Genomic DNA, 16,754 nt, shown 5'->3' with positions numbered 1-16,754 from the left:
TTCCTCTTTAAAAAGAACTTGTATCAGTGAAAGGTGATTGAATCACCTTGAATATTGCACTGTGCTATTGCCAAACTGATGATTATGTCCACTCAGGTTTTTAACGAGAGAATGACAATGAGAGTAAGGGACTCATTGCTGCTTTCGTACTGAGGACTAGGCTATTGTAACTCTCAAGAATCATTTAATTCCCATTAGCTGATTTCTTACCCGCTCCTTGTCTCTCCAGAGGTGCGTTCTTGTTTCTTCAAGCCCAAAAAAGAACAAACTTATTTGGGCCTCTTCTGACCTAGTCTAGTAGAAAACCCATTTCAGCTTTCCAGTCAAGTCAGGCCATCCATTGAAGATTGAACTTCAATCCCAATGATTTCAATGAAGCACAATAAATAAATGTACAAATATATACCTGTGTGAAGCTTGGAAAATTGGTTTCTGGTAGGCAAGTGATTAGTGTGCATGTCGGATTAAAGTTGCTCCTTTAATTACTCTTAAGATAAGGCCATAAGATAGAGAAACAGAATTCAACCATTCAATCTATCGAGCCTGCTTTGCTATTCAATCAGATCATGCCTGATCTGGTAACCGTCAACTCCAGCTTCCGAGATAGTAGGAACTGCTGATGCTGGAGAATCTGAGACAATAAGGTGCAGAGCTGGATGAACACAGCAGGCCAAGCAGCATCAGAGGAGCAGGAAAGCTGACGTTTTGGGTCTAGATCTGAAGAAGGGTCTAGACCCGAAACATCAGCCTTCCTCCTCCTCTGATGCTGCTTGGCCTGCTGTGTTCATCCAGCTCTGCACCTTGTTGTCTCAGAACTCCAGTTTCCAGCCTTTTTCCCAGAACCCCTAATTCACACACTGATTAAAAACCAAATTAAATTTCACCAGTCGCCTCAGTGGGATTTGAACTTAGTAGTGTTGTGCTGAAATAAATAGGGCTTTAAATGTACGGTTTTGCTGACCCCTATGACATGCAAATGAGCAGTACACAATAGTTGAAATAACTGAATAACAGTTATTATCTGCCTTTCTTTCATTGTTCATCAAATTAAGTATTGCAATTCCATCAAATCATCTTTCATATTTGGATGATTTCTGTGTGAAAGATCATGCCTTTTTGCTTTATTTAAATTAAACTTCAGTTACACAATTGAGTAGTGGTATAAATAGTAATGCATTCATTTTAAGCAACAGTGCTTGTGAATGTGCTCCAGACATATTTCACGGCAAATCTATGATATACTGATCAGTGTTTAGTTGTGAGGTATATTGAATAGCACCTTTATAACTATTTCAGCTTCATGTTGGGGACCATAATTTTTTGAAAAGGCCTTTGTCAAAACTTAAATGTTTTCTGATCTGAGTATATTTCAATGATTCTACAGTATATTTCTAACTGATCTTTAAAATTAACAAATCCTGTTAATTTGTGGATACCACTGCCAAGCCCTGTTTTGCAAGTATATCATAACTTGGGCAATAAATGCAGGTATTGCCTATGACTCTCATGTTCTGTGAAACAATAACAAAAAATTCTGCTTGTACTTATACAAAGACTGATAACACTGTAATGCTTCCCAGTCCTTTAACCTGTACTGCCAAGGAAATTGCGTAGAAGCATAGAAACAGGAAGAAGTAGTATAGTTTTTTTTTGTATTTTAATCATTCACATAACATGGTCATCCTGGCAAGACCATTGTTTACTGTCTATCCCAAATTGATCTTATGTCTAGCTTGCTGTGCTATTTTAGTTGCAGACAACTACGTTGGTTGGATTTGAAGACACATATAAAAAAAACTACAGCAATAATCATTCAGGATTTTGTTATGAATGTGACTCACCTTGGCCTCGGGCTTCCATCGCACGTATTTCCATGATGTTACTGTGAAGGCTGAGAACTCCAGGTCTCAGCATGGATCAGGAGTTCTGGTGTGTGTACAGAATGAGACAGGCCCCTTGTGCTCGGATCAACTTTCTGCATTTTCCTTAACCATTGCAGAAGTTGGGTAGTACTTGGCCATCCCCAATAGGGTACCTACGTGGTGGCAGAAAATAAAGGGGAGTCCCATGACAGGTTAATGAGTCACACTGAGAGGAGCAGGAAAGTGATGCTGTTAGCTGTGCTGCTGGGAAAGCAGCTGAAGGTCACTGGGTCTGTGCAGCCACATCTCAGGAAGAGGTCCCAGGAGCCATTTGGTAGTTCTGTGCAGTGAAGAGAAATCTTGGGGAGCTGAAGTGCTGGTGAAAGGTTGATGGCTATGTGTTGGAAAAATTCCTGGGAACCATTGACTGTACAGTGCAACTGGAGGGAGAAATTGAAGGATATAAGAGCAAAGAGAAAGATTAGCAAAGCAGATAAATGAGAACTCAGAGCCTTCTTACAAATTGATAAAATGAAAAAGGATAATTAAAAGAATTGTGGGGACGCTTTGGGGCAAAATACGGATTCTTGTGGAGGCAGAGGGTGCGACTGAGGTTTAGAGAGATGTTGCAATGGAGGAGGAAGGAGTAGAGATATTGAATATTGTAAGAAGCGAGAGAAGGTCGAAAATAGCTTTGTATTTGGGGAAGACTGCAATGTACTAATGTTACTAAGCCAGTAATCCAGAAACAATTTCCCCTTTTTATTAAAAAAAAGGGCGGCACTGTAGCTCAGTGGTTGGCACTGCTGCGTCACAGCGCCAGGGACCCAGGTTCAATTCTACCCCCGGGCAACTATCTGTGTGGAGTTTGCACATTCTCTCCATGTCTTTGTGGGTTTCCTCTGGTTGCTCTGGTTTCCTCCCACAGTCCAAAGATGGGCAGTCTGGGTGGATTGGCCATACTAAATTGTCTGTACTGTTCAGGGATGTGCACATTAGGTGTGTTAGAGGGGGATGGGTCTGGGTGGGATGCTCTGATGTTCGGTGTGGACTGTTTGGGCTGGAGGGCCTGTTTCCACACTGTAGGGATTCTAAACACAAATTCTTCATCTGGGAGTAGGGACTCATCACCCACCACAACAGTTGGTGGAATTTAAATTCAATGGAAAAAATGTGGAATTGAAAGCTATCCTCAGTGAAGTGACCTTGAAACTATCATCAATTGCTATGAAAACAAATTTCACTCATTAATGTCTTTAAAGGGAGGAAATCTGCCGTTCTTACCTTATCTGGCCTCCCTATGACTCCAAATTCTCAGTAAAGCGATTGACTCTTAAATAGTCCCTGAAATGCAACTTAGCTCAGAAGGGAAACTAAGGGTGGGCAACAAATGCTGATCCTGCCAGTGACACCCACTTACTATAGACAAATAAAATGCAAAAAGCTGACAAGTCATCACTTCCATTTGGAATGCATTTGAAATTGCTGAGGAAGACAAATATCAAATAGCAGATGCTCTGACCAATCTGTCAGTCCTCCCTGGATACTAGAATAGTAACAGAGGACCAGAGAATCTGAAAGGGTAAGCCCCTATCAAAACCAAGTGTTAAACATAATTATAATCTAACATCAGTGAAGAGATTCTTAGCAGAGACCATTATCAAGGGCAAAATTAATTCTCACTGTGGAAGCATATGATTTACTCATGGAAACAATGTAGATTGTTCAAGGCAAATTGTATCTTATTAACCTAATTCAGTTCTTTCATAAAGGCTTCATGAATTTACCAATTCTCATAAATTACCAAATAACAGGCTCACAAAGAAAGTGGAAGCAATTTAAAGTAATCTGACGGTGGCAACCTGGGTATATAATTGACCTAGATATCAGATACATAATAGACATTATAGTGTAAAGAACTAATGTGGATACGTAAATAAGATCATTTACATTTTGGTGCTCTCCACCAGCCAGCCACAGAGGTGGTCTTCAGCTGTACATATGTGGTGTATTCTTTGTTTAAATAGGGAATGGTTGATCGAACATGAAAAGGCAGTATTGCCCAGTTTCCATCTTGCACCCAACTGTAATAAATGGTGGCAGCAGGTGAATGAGTAAAAGGAAAGAATGGTCAGTGAGCTAATAGCAAGAGAGTGAAGCAACAAAAACAGGAAAGGATTGACTGCTATTACCCAAGTACTTCAAGAAAGTTGCAGTCCAGAACCAGGTTGAGCAGCAGCTGAACTGACATGAGAGATTCACAAACTAATACAACACTTCGGAACTAGCTGCAAGGTCTAGCAAGAAGCAGGACAGTGTTCTCTTGTATGCAATAAAGGTTGTGTGCATACGATTTCCTAATCAGACAAGAAATCAATAAGGAAATAACAGCATACTATATAGCAATTAAAGCATTTGATGACTACTTCAGTCTCAGCAAAAAACATAACCACTGAGCAGTTGAAGTTCAATAAACCTGCCCAGTAACTGGGAGAAAGTGTCAATTCATATATTAGTGATTTCTGCTGGTTGACAGAAAATGGTGAATATGCAAATTTTAAGGAATAATTAGTTAAATATACAGTGGGAGTCTTAAATTACATTGTAGGATCTTTTGCAGCTGAAGGATGAATTGACTTTGTCGACGGCTGCTTAGTTGGTCAGGTAAACAGAGTTTAGAAAGCAGAACTATATAGTAATTCATAGGACTGGGGACCTATTGACAAAAGAGACATATTCCATGGACTAGAAAAAAGTATGGTTGCACAAAAACTGAAGCAAGACAAAGAGGATGTGGTTCCCAACTCTACCAAATGCAATCAGTTTGCTGGGTGAAAGACTGTCCTGCCTAAACTGATTGCTATCTTTGTAAAATGTGTGGTTATTGCAATGCAGCGTGTCATAGCAAGATGTTTGGATTTCAGAAATAAAAATAAAACCTATGAATGTTGGCAAAATCCAAGAAATTGAAGATGGTGATATAGAAATGCCATTCCTAGATGAGATTCAAGCAATAGCTGAGACTTCTTGAATTACAAAAATTTTAGTCGATCGACATAAAAGATGTTTTTAACTGAACGGTGCAGCTGGTGTTTCAGTTCTTCCCGATTCTGAGCAGTGATTGGGTCCTCTCCAACCATCAAATGTGAAACTCCATGGAGGTTTGCAACTTAAAATTAGGAAGACCAATGACTGTCACAGTTCAATACGATGAGAAGAAAATCGCATAAACCTTGTGTGTAATCCTGAACCAGAATTGTGCAGATTTACAGCAAAATTAGCAAGCAGAGGAATTGGGATGCCAAGAGAATCCTAAAGATTCTTAGAGATGAATTTCCACAGTTGTTCAAATAGCTTGGAAAGCTGGAAACCACTCATCACATCATCTACATCCTGGAGCAAAGCCGATGTGTTTGTTTACACCCTGACAAAAGTTCCTCACAAATTTTTGCAAACGTTAAAGCAAGAAGTTGACTCACTGTCATAACACAGAATTACCCTATGTGTAGCAAAACCTATGAGTTGTCTTCCAGTTTGGTGCTAGTACTGAAACTAAATGAATCACAAACAATCTTTGTAGATCTCTCATGGCTGAGCCAAGCTTAAAAAAGATTATTTTGACCTAAAATATTGAACCAAAAAAAAACCAGATTCCTTCTAGAAAGATTAAAGATGGCTGCCAAATTCTAGAAAAGATTTGCAATGTTCACAGCTGTGACCTCTGAAAGAGGTCATTTTTTGATGGGGTGAGGACACTTATTCAAGCCTTTGATATTACTATCAAAAAAAAATGATACACAGTACCTACTTTCTGAAAATCCTGTTGAATTTTTTCATGACATTATCTTGATTTTGGGGCCTGTAAAATAGAGCACCTATTATGTTGTCAGTATTGATTTGGGTAGCTGAAGTAGTAGGCCTGTTTTACGTGAGGAGATTGTGGGATCATTTTGTTAACTCTTTATCGATATATTTGCGTTAGACGTTTTTTTCCATCTGAGTCAAGGAGATCAAGGCTTATTTGCTAATATGTAGTCCATGTTTAGAAGCCATCTGTTAATTATTGTTAACTCTGTGTTAATTGTAAGCAGATTGAGTGCATTCACATGAGATGCAATGTTGCGCAGTAGCGTGTGGTCCAGGAGAGCCAGGTTCAAGTCCTGCCTGCTCTAGGAGCATATTAATATCTCTGAACAGGTTGATCAGAAAAAAAGCTTTATAAACATGAATATGCACAAGTCCTAATCTTACAGGTATCTTAAGAAACTAAATATCAAAAATTGTTTGCTTCACAATACTTAAGTTCATGTTGTGATTTCGCTGGGATTTCACTTCCTATTGCCAAAATATAATTTAATTTGTTTTCACTGTGTAATGAATTTCAGCAAATACTTGCAGAAAACAGACGAAAAGACAGAAATTGATTATGACTTTGCCATTAGTGTAAGTGAGGAATCTGAGCAGAGTACATAGGGTGATACTTTTCTCATGGTGGAAGAGTTGAGAACCCAAAGCTCTTGATTTAAAGTGATTGTCAAAAGAAGCAAGAGGGATAAGTGAAAAACCTTTTCACGCACAAGTTAGGATCAGGAAAGCGCTGTTTGGGAGAGTGGTGGAGGTAGATTCATTGACGGATTTCAGAAGAGAGTTACATAAGAAGAAAGAAAGCTAATGAGGGAAGAAAAGGATATGTGAGGCTGCAATGATGAAGTAGAATTGTGGGCTAGTTGGTTAGCTTTTACAGAGAGTTGACATAGCTCTGACATACTGAATGGTCTCTTTAGTGCTACAATTATTCATAATTCAGTGGATATATTCATTGGGGAATTTACATAGCATCTAAATGAGGTCAAAATGACACTTAAGTGATATATTTAATTGTTATGCAGACTGACTGGATTTTTATTTTAAATCTGTGTCTATTGTTGGAACCATCTTTGTTCAAAATACAATCTGAGCGATTAAGTAGCAAAGTAATTGAGATCAGATATATTTTCAAAAGCAACTTGGTTTTTTTGTATTTGTCTGCTACTGTGTAATATCTGTAATGTATTCAACTAGAACACAAGTTCCAAAGCCTAGCATTTGTTTGTCTTGTACTTCCACATAATATGCTATAATATCTGCTTTTGTACTTTCAGTAAGGCAATAGTAGGTTTACCAAATAGCTACTTTGTATAGGTCTCCACAATAGAAGTTAAGAAAAAATTACCAGAGATTCAAGGGAAATAAAAAAAATCAAGGCAAGGAGCCAATTCAACTCTCCAAAGGAAAACAAAATTGCAGTAAATCCAGTGCTATTAAAGATAGATGGACCCTCACAATAAAAGAAGATGTGGGAATTGATTCATCAGTCGAAGTCACCCAAGACACAATCAGTTCAGGAATTGTCATTTTGGATTAGAATTTTGTCATTTTCATTCAATTCTTTTACAAAGTGGGAGAAATAAACTGGAAAATTAGGTATCAATTAATTTAAGGTCATTTGTAGTGAGGTTAATAGGGATAGAGTAACCAAACAATTATGCAAGTATGAGCTAATGAGAAGCAGCACACTTTTGTGAAGGGGAGATCATGTACAGCATATCTTGCTAATGCTTTGCTAAGTGATGTTATTTCTGTAGGTATTATTATAGATGGTGATAAATCACAGGTTATTAATAGTGTAAATCATCGCCCAGGTGGTAGCACACTAACGTATGAATCAAAAGCTTGTGGATTCAATTCCCTCTCCTGAACTTAAGCTCAAAAATCAATACTGACTATTCACTACAGTGAAAAAGTTCAGGGGTGTGATGGCCAATACTTAGATATCAATCAATATCACAAAAGCAGCTTATGTGTTTTTCATCACGTTGCTGTTTTAGAGAGTTGTTCTGTTCAAAGTGGGTTATCTCTATTTATTGATGACAAGAGTGATTGCACTTCAAAAGCACTTCGTCAGCTGTAAAACCCATTTGGATGTACACTAATCATGAAATGCCCTGTATAAAGCCTGCCTGGATCGCAAATATCTCTTAGGGAAGAAAAAATTCTGCTTATCTTACCTGAAATGGTCTACATGTGACTCTAGACCCACAACAATGTGATTAACTTATCTGGCCTCTGAAATGGCCTAGCCAAACTATTCAGTTGGATCACCGTCTCTGGATTCATCCTTTCTCACAAACGGAAGTGGCTGCACAGTTTTCTACGAGGAGGGAGTTCTCCGCATTGGCTGTGTACCCCATGAGGTCTGTGACATTATGTCAAAAATGGGCAAAGAATTCATTGCCAGATACCAATTACCACTCCATTAGTGTACTTTGAGTCATTGGTGAAATGATGGGACAGATCACCTACAGTGACATCAAACAACATTTGCTTACCACTAATCTGCTCACCGATTCTCAGTTTGAGTTCCACTGAGGCCACTTAGCTCCTGACCTCATTGAAGCTTTGATCCAAACGTGGACAAAAGAGCTGAATTCCGAAAGTGAGGCGAGCGTGTCTACCTTTGACACCAAGATCACATTTGGCCAAACATGGAATCAGGAAGGCATAGTAGGAACCAGGCAAAACTCTCAGATGATGCCAGTCATAGATCGTCATCAAAGGATAATGGTTGTGGTTGTTTGAGGTCAATTGATCTTAGCTTCAGGACATCTCTGCAGGAGTTCCTCACGGTAGTGTTTTAGACCCAGCCATCTTCAAATGGGTCAAAATCTTTACACTGTATCCCTAATAATGCCAAATGGACTGCAATAGTTAAAGTTTGCAGCTTACCACCGCTCTCTCGGGGTAACTAGGGACGGGAAATAAATATTGGCCCAGAAAGCGAAACCCAAATCTCATGAATTATTGGAAAATAATTGCAACTCTTTATGTCATCTTTCTCTATATGGACTTCCTGAAGGCATTTGACAAGTTACCAAAAAATAATGAATGCTTGGAATAGAAAGTCATCAATTGGTTAGGAAAGCAATTGGTTATGACATGGGTGTTAGAGAGTGAGGATATCAGACATGTACTGCAGTTAACAGGTGACTCATGGTGTACTCCAAGGTTTAGCTTAATGTATTTAAGTCTGCTGACACAAAAAGATGGCATTGTAAATGGTGCAGATGAAATTAGAAACTTGAAAAGAAATGTCCATAGTTCGGTGAGTCAGCAGAGTAGGCAGATGGAGTTCAGTAGAGGCAAATGTGAGATTATTCACTTTGAACTTTTTTAACATCAATTGTGGGATATTGCTGGCTGGGCCAGCATTTGTTGCCTGCCCCTAATTGCCCTTGAGAAGGTGATAATGAGCTGAGTTCTTGAGCTGCTGCAGTTCACCTGCTGTGGGTTGACCCACAATGCTATTAGAAAGGGAATTCCAGAATTTTGAACCTGCAACAGTGAAGGAACAGTGATATACTTATAAGTCAGGATGGTATGTGACTTGGAGGAGAACTTGCAAGTGGTGGTGTTCCCACACAACCACTGCTCTTCTCTTTCTAGATGGAATGGTCGTGGGTTTGGGAGGTGCTGTCTGACGAATTACAGAATCGTAGAATCTCTACAGTGTGGAACCGGGCCCTTCGGCCCAACAAGTCCACACTGACCCTCAGAGCATCCCACCCAAACCCATCTGCCTAATCTATTCTTCTCTGACCACTGTGGACAATTTAGCATGGCCAATCTGTGTAGCCTGCACATCTTTGGACTGTGGGAGGAAACCAGAGCATCCAGAGGAAACCCATGCAGACGCGGGGAAAATGTGTAAACTCTGCACAGACAGTTGTCTGAGGGTGGAATCAAACCTGGGTCCCTGGCACTGTGAGGCAGTGAGCCACTGTGCTTCCCCAAAGGATCATAGTGAATTTCTTCACTGCATCTTGTAGATGGTACATACTGCTGCTGCTGAATGTTGGTGATGGAGGGAGTGGATGCTTGTGGATTTAATGCCAAACTAGCAGGATGGTGTATAAAGCCTGTCCGGATCATGAATATCTCTTAGGGAAGAAATAAAATCTGCTGTACTTACCTGAAATGGTCTACATGTGACTCCAGACCCACAACAATGTGATTGACTCGTTCAACATTTTTGTCCTGGATGGTGTACAACTTCTTGTGTGTTGTTAGAGCTGCACCCCTCCAGGCAAGTGGGGAGTATTCCATTCGTACTCCTGACTTGTGCATTGTAGATGATTGACAGTTCAGCAGATGATGGACCTAAGAAAAATCATGGGAGACAAGCAGCAGGTGAACATTCTGCAATTTTAGGTTACTACACAGTTGGCTAACCTACCTCTTCTAGGGAATTAACTGCTGTAATTGAGGAGAAACCTCTTTAAAACCTTGTTTAATTATCTTGACTGTCTTTCGATCAGTACTTAGACTTCTGTTTTTATAATCCGCAAAAGCATTTAGATCATTGAGGTAATATGTAACGTTAACGTTAATTCGAAAATGTTCAACTGAACATATGTTGAAATAAATTGAATCAGCCTTTGGATATTTGTAAAGTCAAGGAATCATAGACATGGCATAAAGTAATTTCAAACAAATAGGGTGTTATGATGTGTATGTAGCCTGAAAAAGAGATTAAAAGACTGAAAATATCCTCCCATTTCTCAACAAATTTTTGCATAATGTGTATTTTCAGCCAAAAAGATAGAAAAAGATGCACAGGCATTTTTAAAAAAATGAAATTAGACTTGTAAAAGTTTAAAAGTGTGAAGAAACATGCAAGAAACTTAAATATAAAATAAGAAATAAAATCCATCAGCACACCATTTGTGGAATGCAACTCTGTTATAGGAATAGGAAACTGCAGTAAACTAAATCCAGAGGACTTGCATGGATATTGATGAGAAGTGCATTTGGAAAGATAAGGGGGCAACATTTTTTTTAAAAAAAACATTCAAGATAGATATGTAAATAAGCCATAACAGAAAGCAGTTGTTCAGTAAACATTAAAATTGCCCAATAGTAGCATTAATGTCTTGAATGAATGGCTTTCAAATGGAAATTAAATGGACTTTTCCTTTGTCTAACTTTCTTTATCTACTCACTGCAAACCGTGTTTCAAAAATTAAAAGTTGTTCTCAGTTTTCTTTTGAGACTTAGAAAATGAATTTGCACTTAGCAGAAATAACTACCAAAACTAAGAAAAGAAGTAATAAGAGTGTAGAAAAAGAATCTAGCCAGTTGAAAGGAATTTCAACATGTCACAGGGAGTCAGCTGGAATAGAAAATGATAATGGTTTAATGAATGAATACAATATTGTTATTGCAAACTGCTAAATTATTCGAGTTTGATTTACTTTTAATTCACCAAAGCTGGAAGATAACTTGCTTGAGGCAGATTGGAAATCGAAAGTTTTCCCTGCTGACATTCAGTTTATTCATTAAGGACAGGCTTTTTACATAGCACTTTGAAATAGAGATTTATGAATTTATTCCAAACAATTTGGCCAACAGAGCTTTCTTAAAATATTCACTTTTACCTTCTTGATTAGGTGTGCATATTATCATCAATGATAGTTGTGAGTGTCAAAGAAAAATGGAATAAAATTCACAACATACAATTTCTTCAATTGTATGGTTGTGCAGTTGAACATGACAAGAAAACAAAATAATTTTATGGAAAATTAGCTGATTGTTCCAGAGGCTATCTGCTACTTACAAGGCACAAGTCAGAAGTGGATGGAATACGCCCCAATTCCCTGGATGGATATAGTTCCAACAACACTCGAGAACCTTGACAATGTCTAATACAACACACTACTTTATCAGCATGTCATTCACCACCTTAAGCATTCATTCCTGCTACCACCTGTTCACAGCAGAATTAAGTCATCCACAAGATGTGCTTGCACAACTCACCAAATTGTTTGATTGTACCTTCAAAACTCTCACCCTGTACCACCTGGAAGAACAAGAGCAGCAAACACATGGGAATATTCCTCCATATTACTCATCATCCTGACTTGCAACTTCGTTAGCATCCCTTCACTGTGACAAAAACCTCGACACTTTCCTTCAAGAGACAATGGACCATAACCTCCTCGACAGCAATTAGTGACAGACAATATATGATGGTCTTGCCAGCAACACTCAAATCCTAAAAATAGCTGGAAAAATTGCATCTGTTCAATTCACATCTGAGGGTAAGACTGATATACTTTTTATTGCTGCATTTCAATAAATGCAGTGTCATGTAACTTTCAGTGAACTTGTGCTCTTTTCTCCTATTTTCTCTCAGATTTGCAAGCAAGTACCAGATAATTTCATTTTCAGTTGCCCTCAGTGTAACACCTAAATAACTGTTCTTAATTTATTAGTTGGTACAGTGAGGGTTTGTAGATATGTCAGGCTTGACAATAACGTCATAGAAAAGGATGCTCCAAGACTCAGCCAATATTCATATGTGTAAATTCCAGCGGGGTTGAGCAAGTATTAAGCACTGTGCAAATATTTCTTTGCTTCTCCTTCTCACTTAGCAATTCTGAAATATTATTTATTTAATTTCTGACTATCTCTATTTGTAGAAATAATTGTATTTGTTTCACACTTAACATCTCAAAGCAACATAGCCAAGATTTATTTTCAAAGTATAGTTACCGTTGTTGTGTAACTAATTTTCTCATAGCAAGGTCTCAAATAATTGACAGTTTCTGCTTCAGTGATAATATTTGGGAATGAGTGTTGTGATGTGATCTGTGAGATTTATATATATAATTTTTAATATTAGCATCTGTGAGCTTAGATTTCTGGCTTTGAGTTGTTAAATTTTTATTAACCCTGTGGATCTGAAGATAATAATTAATTTGTAAGCTTGGTAATTTTTTTTTAAACTGTTGTTAAAGCCTGACTGTGGAGTGGATGGGTTTATGCACAAATGGACGTTTATTTATTTGAGAATGCTTGCAAGCCAGCATGCTAAATAATGAGGCCACAAAGGCTTGTTAGTGTGTTTGGAATTTTTGTTTAAGCTTAAAGGAAATACCTAGCATTGACAGATATTTAGTTGCATTTTTGACTGAGGATGGCTTAGTTCTGTGAAGACCTGGCAAGAATGTTATACAAAACTGCAGTTTTGTATGCTTTAGGTTCAGCAAGAGACCACTTTGTCAAAGCCAAAACAAATGCAGTGTTGGTCACAAAGCGTGAAGCTGGATGAACACACAGGCCAAGCAGCATCTCAGGAGCACAAAAGCTGACGTTTCGGGTCTAGACCCTTCATCAGAGAGGGGAATGGGGAGAGGGAACTGGAATAAATAGGGAGAGAGGGGGAGGCGAACCGAAGATGGATAGAGGAGAGTGTAGGTGGGGAGGTAGGGAGGGGATAGGTCAGCCCGGGGAGGACGGACAGGTCAAGGAGGCGGGATGAGGTTAGTAGGTGGGTAATGGAGGTGCGGCTTGAGGTGGGAGGAGGGGATAGCTGTGAGGAAGAACAGGTTAGGGAGGCGGGGATGACTGCCTGCTTCTATCTCCTTCCCAAAATCCACAAACCTGCTTGCCCTGGTCGACCCATTGTCTCCGCCTGCTCCTGCCCCACCAAACTCATCTCCACCTATCTGGACTCCATTTTCTCCCCCTTGGTCCAGGAACTCCCCACCTACGTCCATGACACCACCCACACCCTCCACCTCCTCCAGAATTTCCAATTCCCTGGTCCCCAACGCCTCATTTTCACCATGGACATCTAGTCCCTGCACACCTGCATTCCTCATGCAGAAGGCCTAAAGGCCCTCCGCTTCTTCCTGTCCCGAAGTCCCGACCAGTCCCCCTCCACCAACACCCTCAGCCGCCTAGCCGAACTCGTCCTCACCCTCAACAACTTCTCTTTCAATTCCTCCCACTTCCTACAGACAAAGGGGGTGGCCATGGGTACCCGCATGGGCCCAAGCTATGCCTGCCTCTTTGTAGGTGACGTGGAACAGTCCCTATTCCGCACCTACACTGGCCCCAAGCCCCACCTCTTCCTCCATGACATTGATGACTGTATCAGCGCTGCATCTTGCTCCCAAGAGGAGCTCGAACAGTTCATCCACTTCACCAACACCTTCCACCCCAACCTCAAGTTCACCTGGGCCATCTCCAACACATCCCTCACCTTTCTGGACCTCTCTGTCTCCATCTCAGGTGACCAGCTAGAAACTGATGCCCATTTCAAGCTTACCGATTCCCACAGCTACCTAGAATACACCTCCTCCCACCCACCCTCCTGCAAAAATTCCATCCCCTATTCCCAATTCCTTCGCCTCTGCCACATCTGCTCCCAGGATGAGGCATTCCACTTCTGCACATCCTAGATGTCCGCAGTGGTCGAGAATGCCCTTGACTGTATCTCCCGCATTTCCCGCAACACATCCCTCACGACCTGTCCCTGCAAAAACTGCCCAAAGAGAATCCCCCTAGTCCTCACATACCACCCCACCAACCTCCGGATACAAAGTATCATCCTCCGATACTTCCGCCATCTACAATCCGACCCCACCACCCAAGACATTTTTCCATCCCCACCCTTGTCTGCCTTCCAGAAAGACCACTCTCTCCTTGTCTGCTCCACACTCCACTCCAACCCCACCACACCCGGCACCTTCCCCTGCAACCGCAGGAAGTGCTATACTTGCCCCCACACCACCTCCCTCATCCCAATCCCAGGCCCCAAGATGACTTTACATATCAAGCAGATGTTCACCTGCACATCTGCCAATGTGATATGCTGTATCCACTCTATTTTGGGGAAACCAAGCGGACGCTTGGGGACCGCTTTGCAGAACACCTCCACTTGGTTCGCAACAAACAACTGCACCTCTCAGTCGCGAACCATTGTAACTCCCCCTCCCATTCCTTAGATGACATGTCCATCCTGGGCCTCCTGCAGTGCCATAATGATGCCACCCGAAGGTTGCAGGAACAGTAACTCATATTCCATTTGGGAACCCTGTAGCCCAATGGTATCAATATGGACTTCACAAGCTTCAAAATCTCCCCTCCCCCCACCGCATCCCAAAACCAGCCCAGCTCACCCCCGCCTCCCTAACCTGTTCTTCCTCTCACCTATCCCCTCCTCCCACCTCAAGCCGCACCTCCATTTCCCAACTACCAACCTCATCCTGCCACCTTGACCAGTCCGTCCTCCCCAGACTGACCTATCTCCTCCCTACCTCCCCACCTCCACTTTCCTCTCCACCTATCTTCTCTTCTCTCCATCTTTGGTCCGCCTCCCCCTCTCTCCCTATTTATTTCAGAACCCTCTCCCCATCCCCCTCTCTGATGAAGGGTCTAGGCCTGAAACGTCAGCTTTTGTGCTCCTGAGATGCTGCTTGGCCTGCTGTGTTCATCCAGCTTCACACTTTGTTATCTTGGATTCTCTAGCATCTGCAGTTTCCATTATCTCTGATCACAAATGCAGTCATGATCGGTCAAGCCGTGTTCCGGTCTGGGATCTGACTTGTCCAGTAATAGCATCATAACTGTCTTGCCAAAACTTGTGAGAATAATCCTGGTTTTCTACAATCAATGTCATAAGGTCTTTTAGATCAACCTAAATGGAAAAGTGGGATCTTGTCTTTACATCTAATTCAGAACATCAGATCTTGAGTTTGTGGTCTGAAAGATTGATTAGCACAAGAAGCCATATATTTACTAACTGGTCTGTGGGGCATTCCCCCACATTAAATCTCAGAGGATGAACATTATAGCTAAATGGAGAACAAAGAAAAAAGCAACTTTCCTGAATATGTTCAATATATTTAACTTCAGAATTTAAACATCTCAAATCTTCAAACACAATTACTGTTATCTTTGTCAGCAGTCATACAGCAAGATAACACGCACATTTTCTGATTCATGTTCTTCTGAAGGATAGTTCCTTGAACTGTGTAGTGTGCTCGTTAGATTTTATGTTTAGGCCTGTAATGAATCAGAATGTCCAGATTCAAGACAAAAATACAAATGATATTCCAAATTACGGCACGTGATTGATGATTGTCCAGAAGTAGTTAATTCAGTCCCTCAAGCCTGCTGTGCCATTTAATGCAATCCAAAATATTATAAATAATTAGCTTGCTGTAACACTCGATTTTTTTGCCTAAAATGTTGTTTATTGCTCACACTTTCTGCCTTTTGCAATCACCTCAAAGTCAAGCCAACAAAAAGCAAATTTTACTATTTAGGATTATATGCTTTTGAAAGTTGCCATCAATATTCTGTTTTTTGATAACCTAAAATCTGTGCTGAGCAATTGTGACTTATTTAAATGCAGTTTAAATTATGCTAATAAGTTAGGGGTTCAGGTAGCATTCCAACATATTGATGCACAAACAGCGGAAATGCTGACCCTGTTAATTTTTTTTCTCTAAATCTAGGCCACAGTGCAGTTGACATCAGCAAGGTAGCACGACGGCACCGCATGTCTCCATTTCCCTTAACTTCGATGGACAAAGCCTTCATCACCGTGTTGGAGATGACCCCAGTTCTTGGCACTGAAATAATCAACTATCGAGGTAGGATTGAGAATTGCAGATTTCACTTTGTCTTTAAGACTTATTTAAGGCTTCATGATTGAGCATTTGCCTAAAGTTAAATTCATACCATTCAAGGCCAGAGGGAAGTTGATTAAACCTAACTGATTTTATTGCATTTTTTTCAAAATCCAGAAATGGTGACAAAGTGTTTGATGTACATAAACACAAATACAAATTTCCGTTTATAATGATTCAACTTTAAATTTCTGCCTTTTTTTATTGATTTTCTGTGGATGCTTGCTTTAGAGTTCAGCCATAGTTCAGCCATCTTATTCTGGAGTATTAGTGCGAGAGAGTTTTATGTGTAGCAGGCTATATTTCTACTCCGAAACAGAACTGGCAAGTGCAATGCTCAAACTTCTGTACTGCTTCCCAGGTTCTATCAGTC

At 40.3% G+C, this 16,754-nt stretch overlaps 1 protein-coding gene across 25 annotated transcripts in view; it reads left to right on the top strand.

The window, feature by feature from the left end:
- LOC125455410 (gephyrin) overlaps positions 1 to 16,754 on the top strand; it is a 475,974-nt gene that overhangs the window by 354,975 nt on the left and 104,245 nt on the right. For all 25 annotated transcript variants that reach the window (XM_048537301.2, XM_048537305.2, XM_048537298.2 and 22 more), the window contains one exon: positions 16,208 to 16,345. In XM_048537301.2, coding sequence (XP_048393258.1) covers positions 16,208 to 16,345 — 138 coding nt within the window. The remainder of the gene's footprint in view (positions 1 to 16,207; positions 16,346 to 16,754) is intronic.

This window comes from Stegostoma tigrinum, chromosome 10 (assembly GCF_030684315.1).
Source record: "Stegostoma tigrinum isolate sSteTig4 chromosome 10, sSteTig4.hap1, whole genome shotgun sequence".
Classification (NCBI taxonomy): Eukaryota; Metazoa; Chordata; class Chondrichthyes; order Orectolobiformes; family Stegostomatidae; genus Stegostoma; species Stegostoma tigrinum.
The sequence above is the reverse complement of the archived record's forward strand: the minus strand, read 5'-3'. Positions and strand labels throughout refer to the sequence as shown.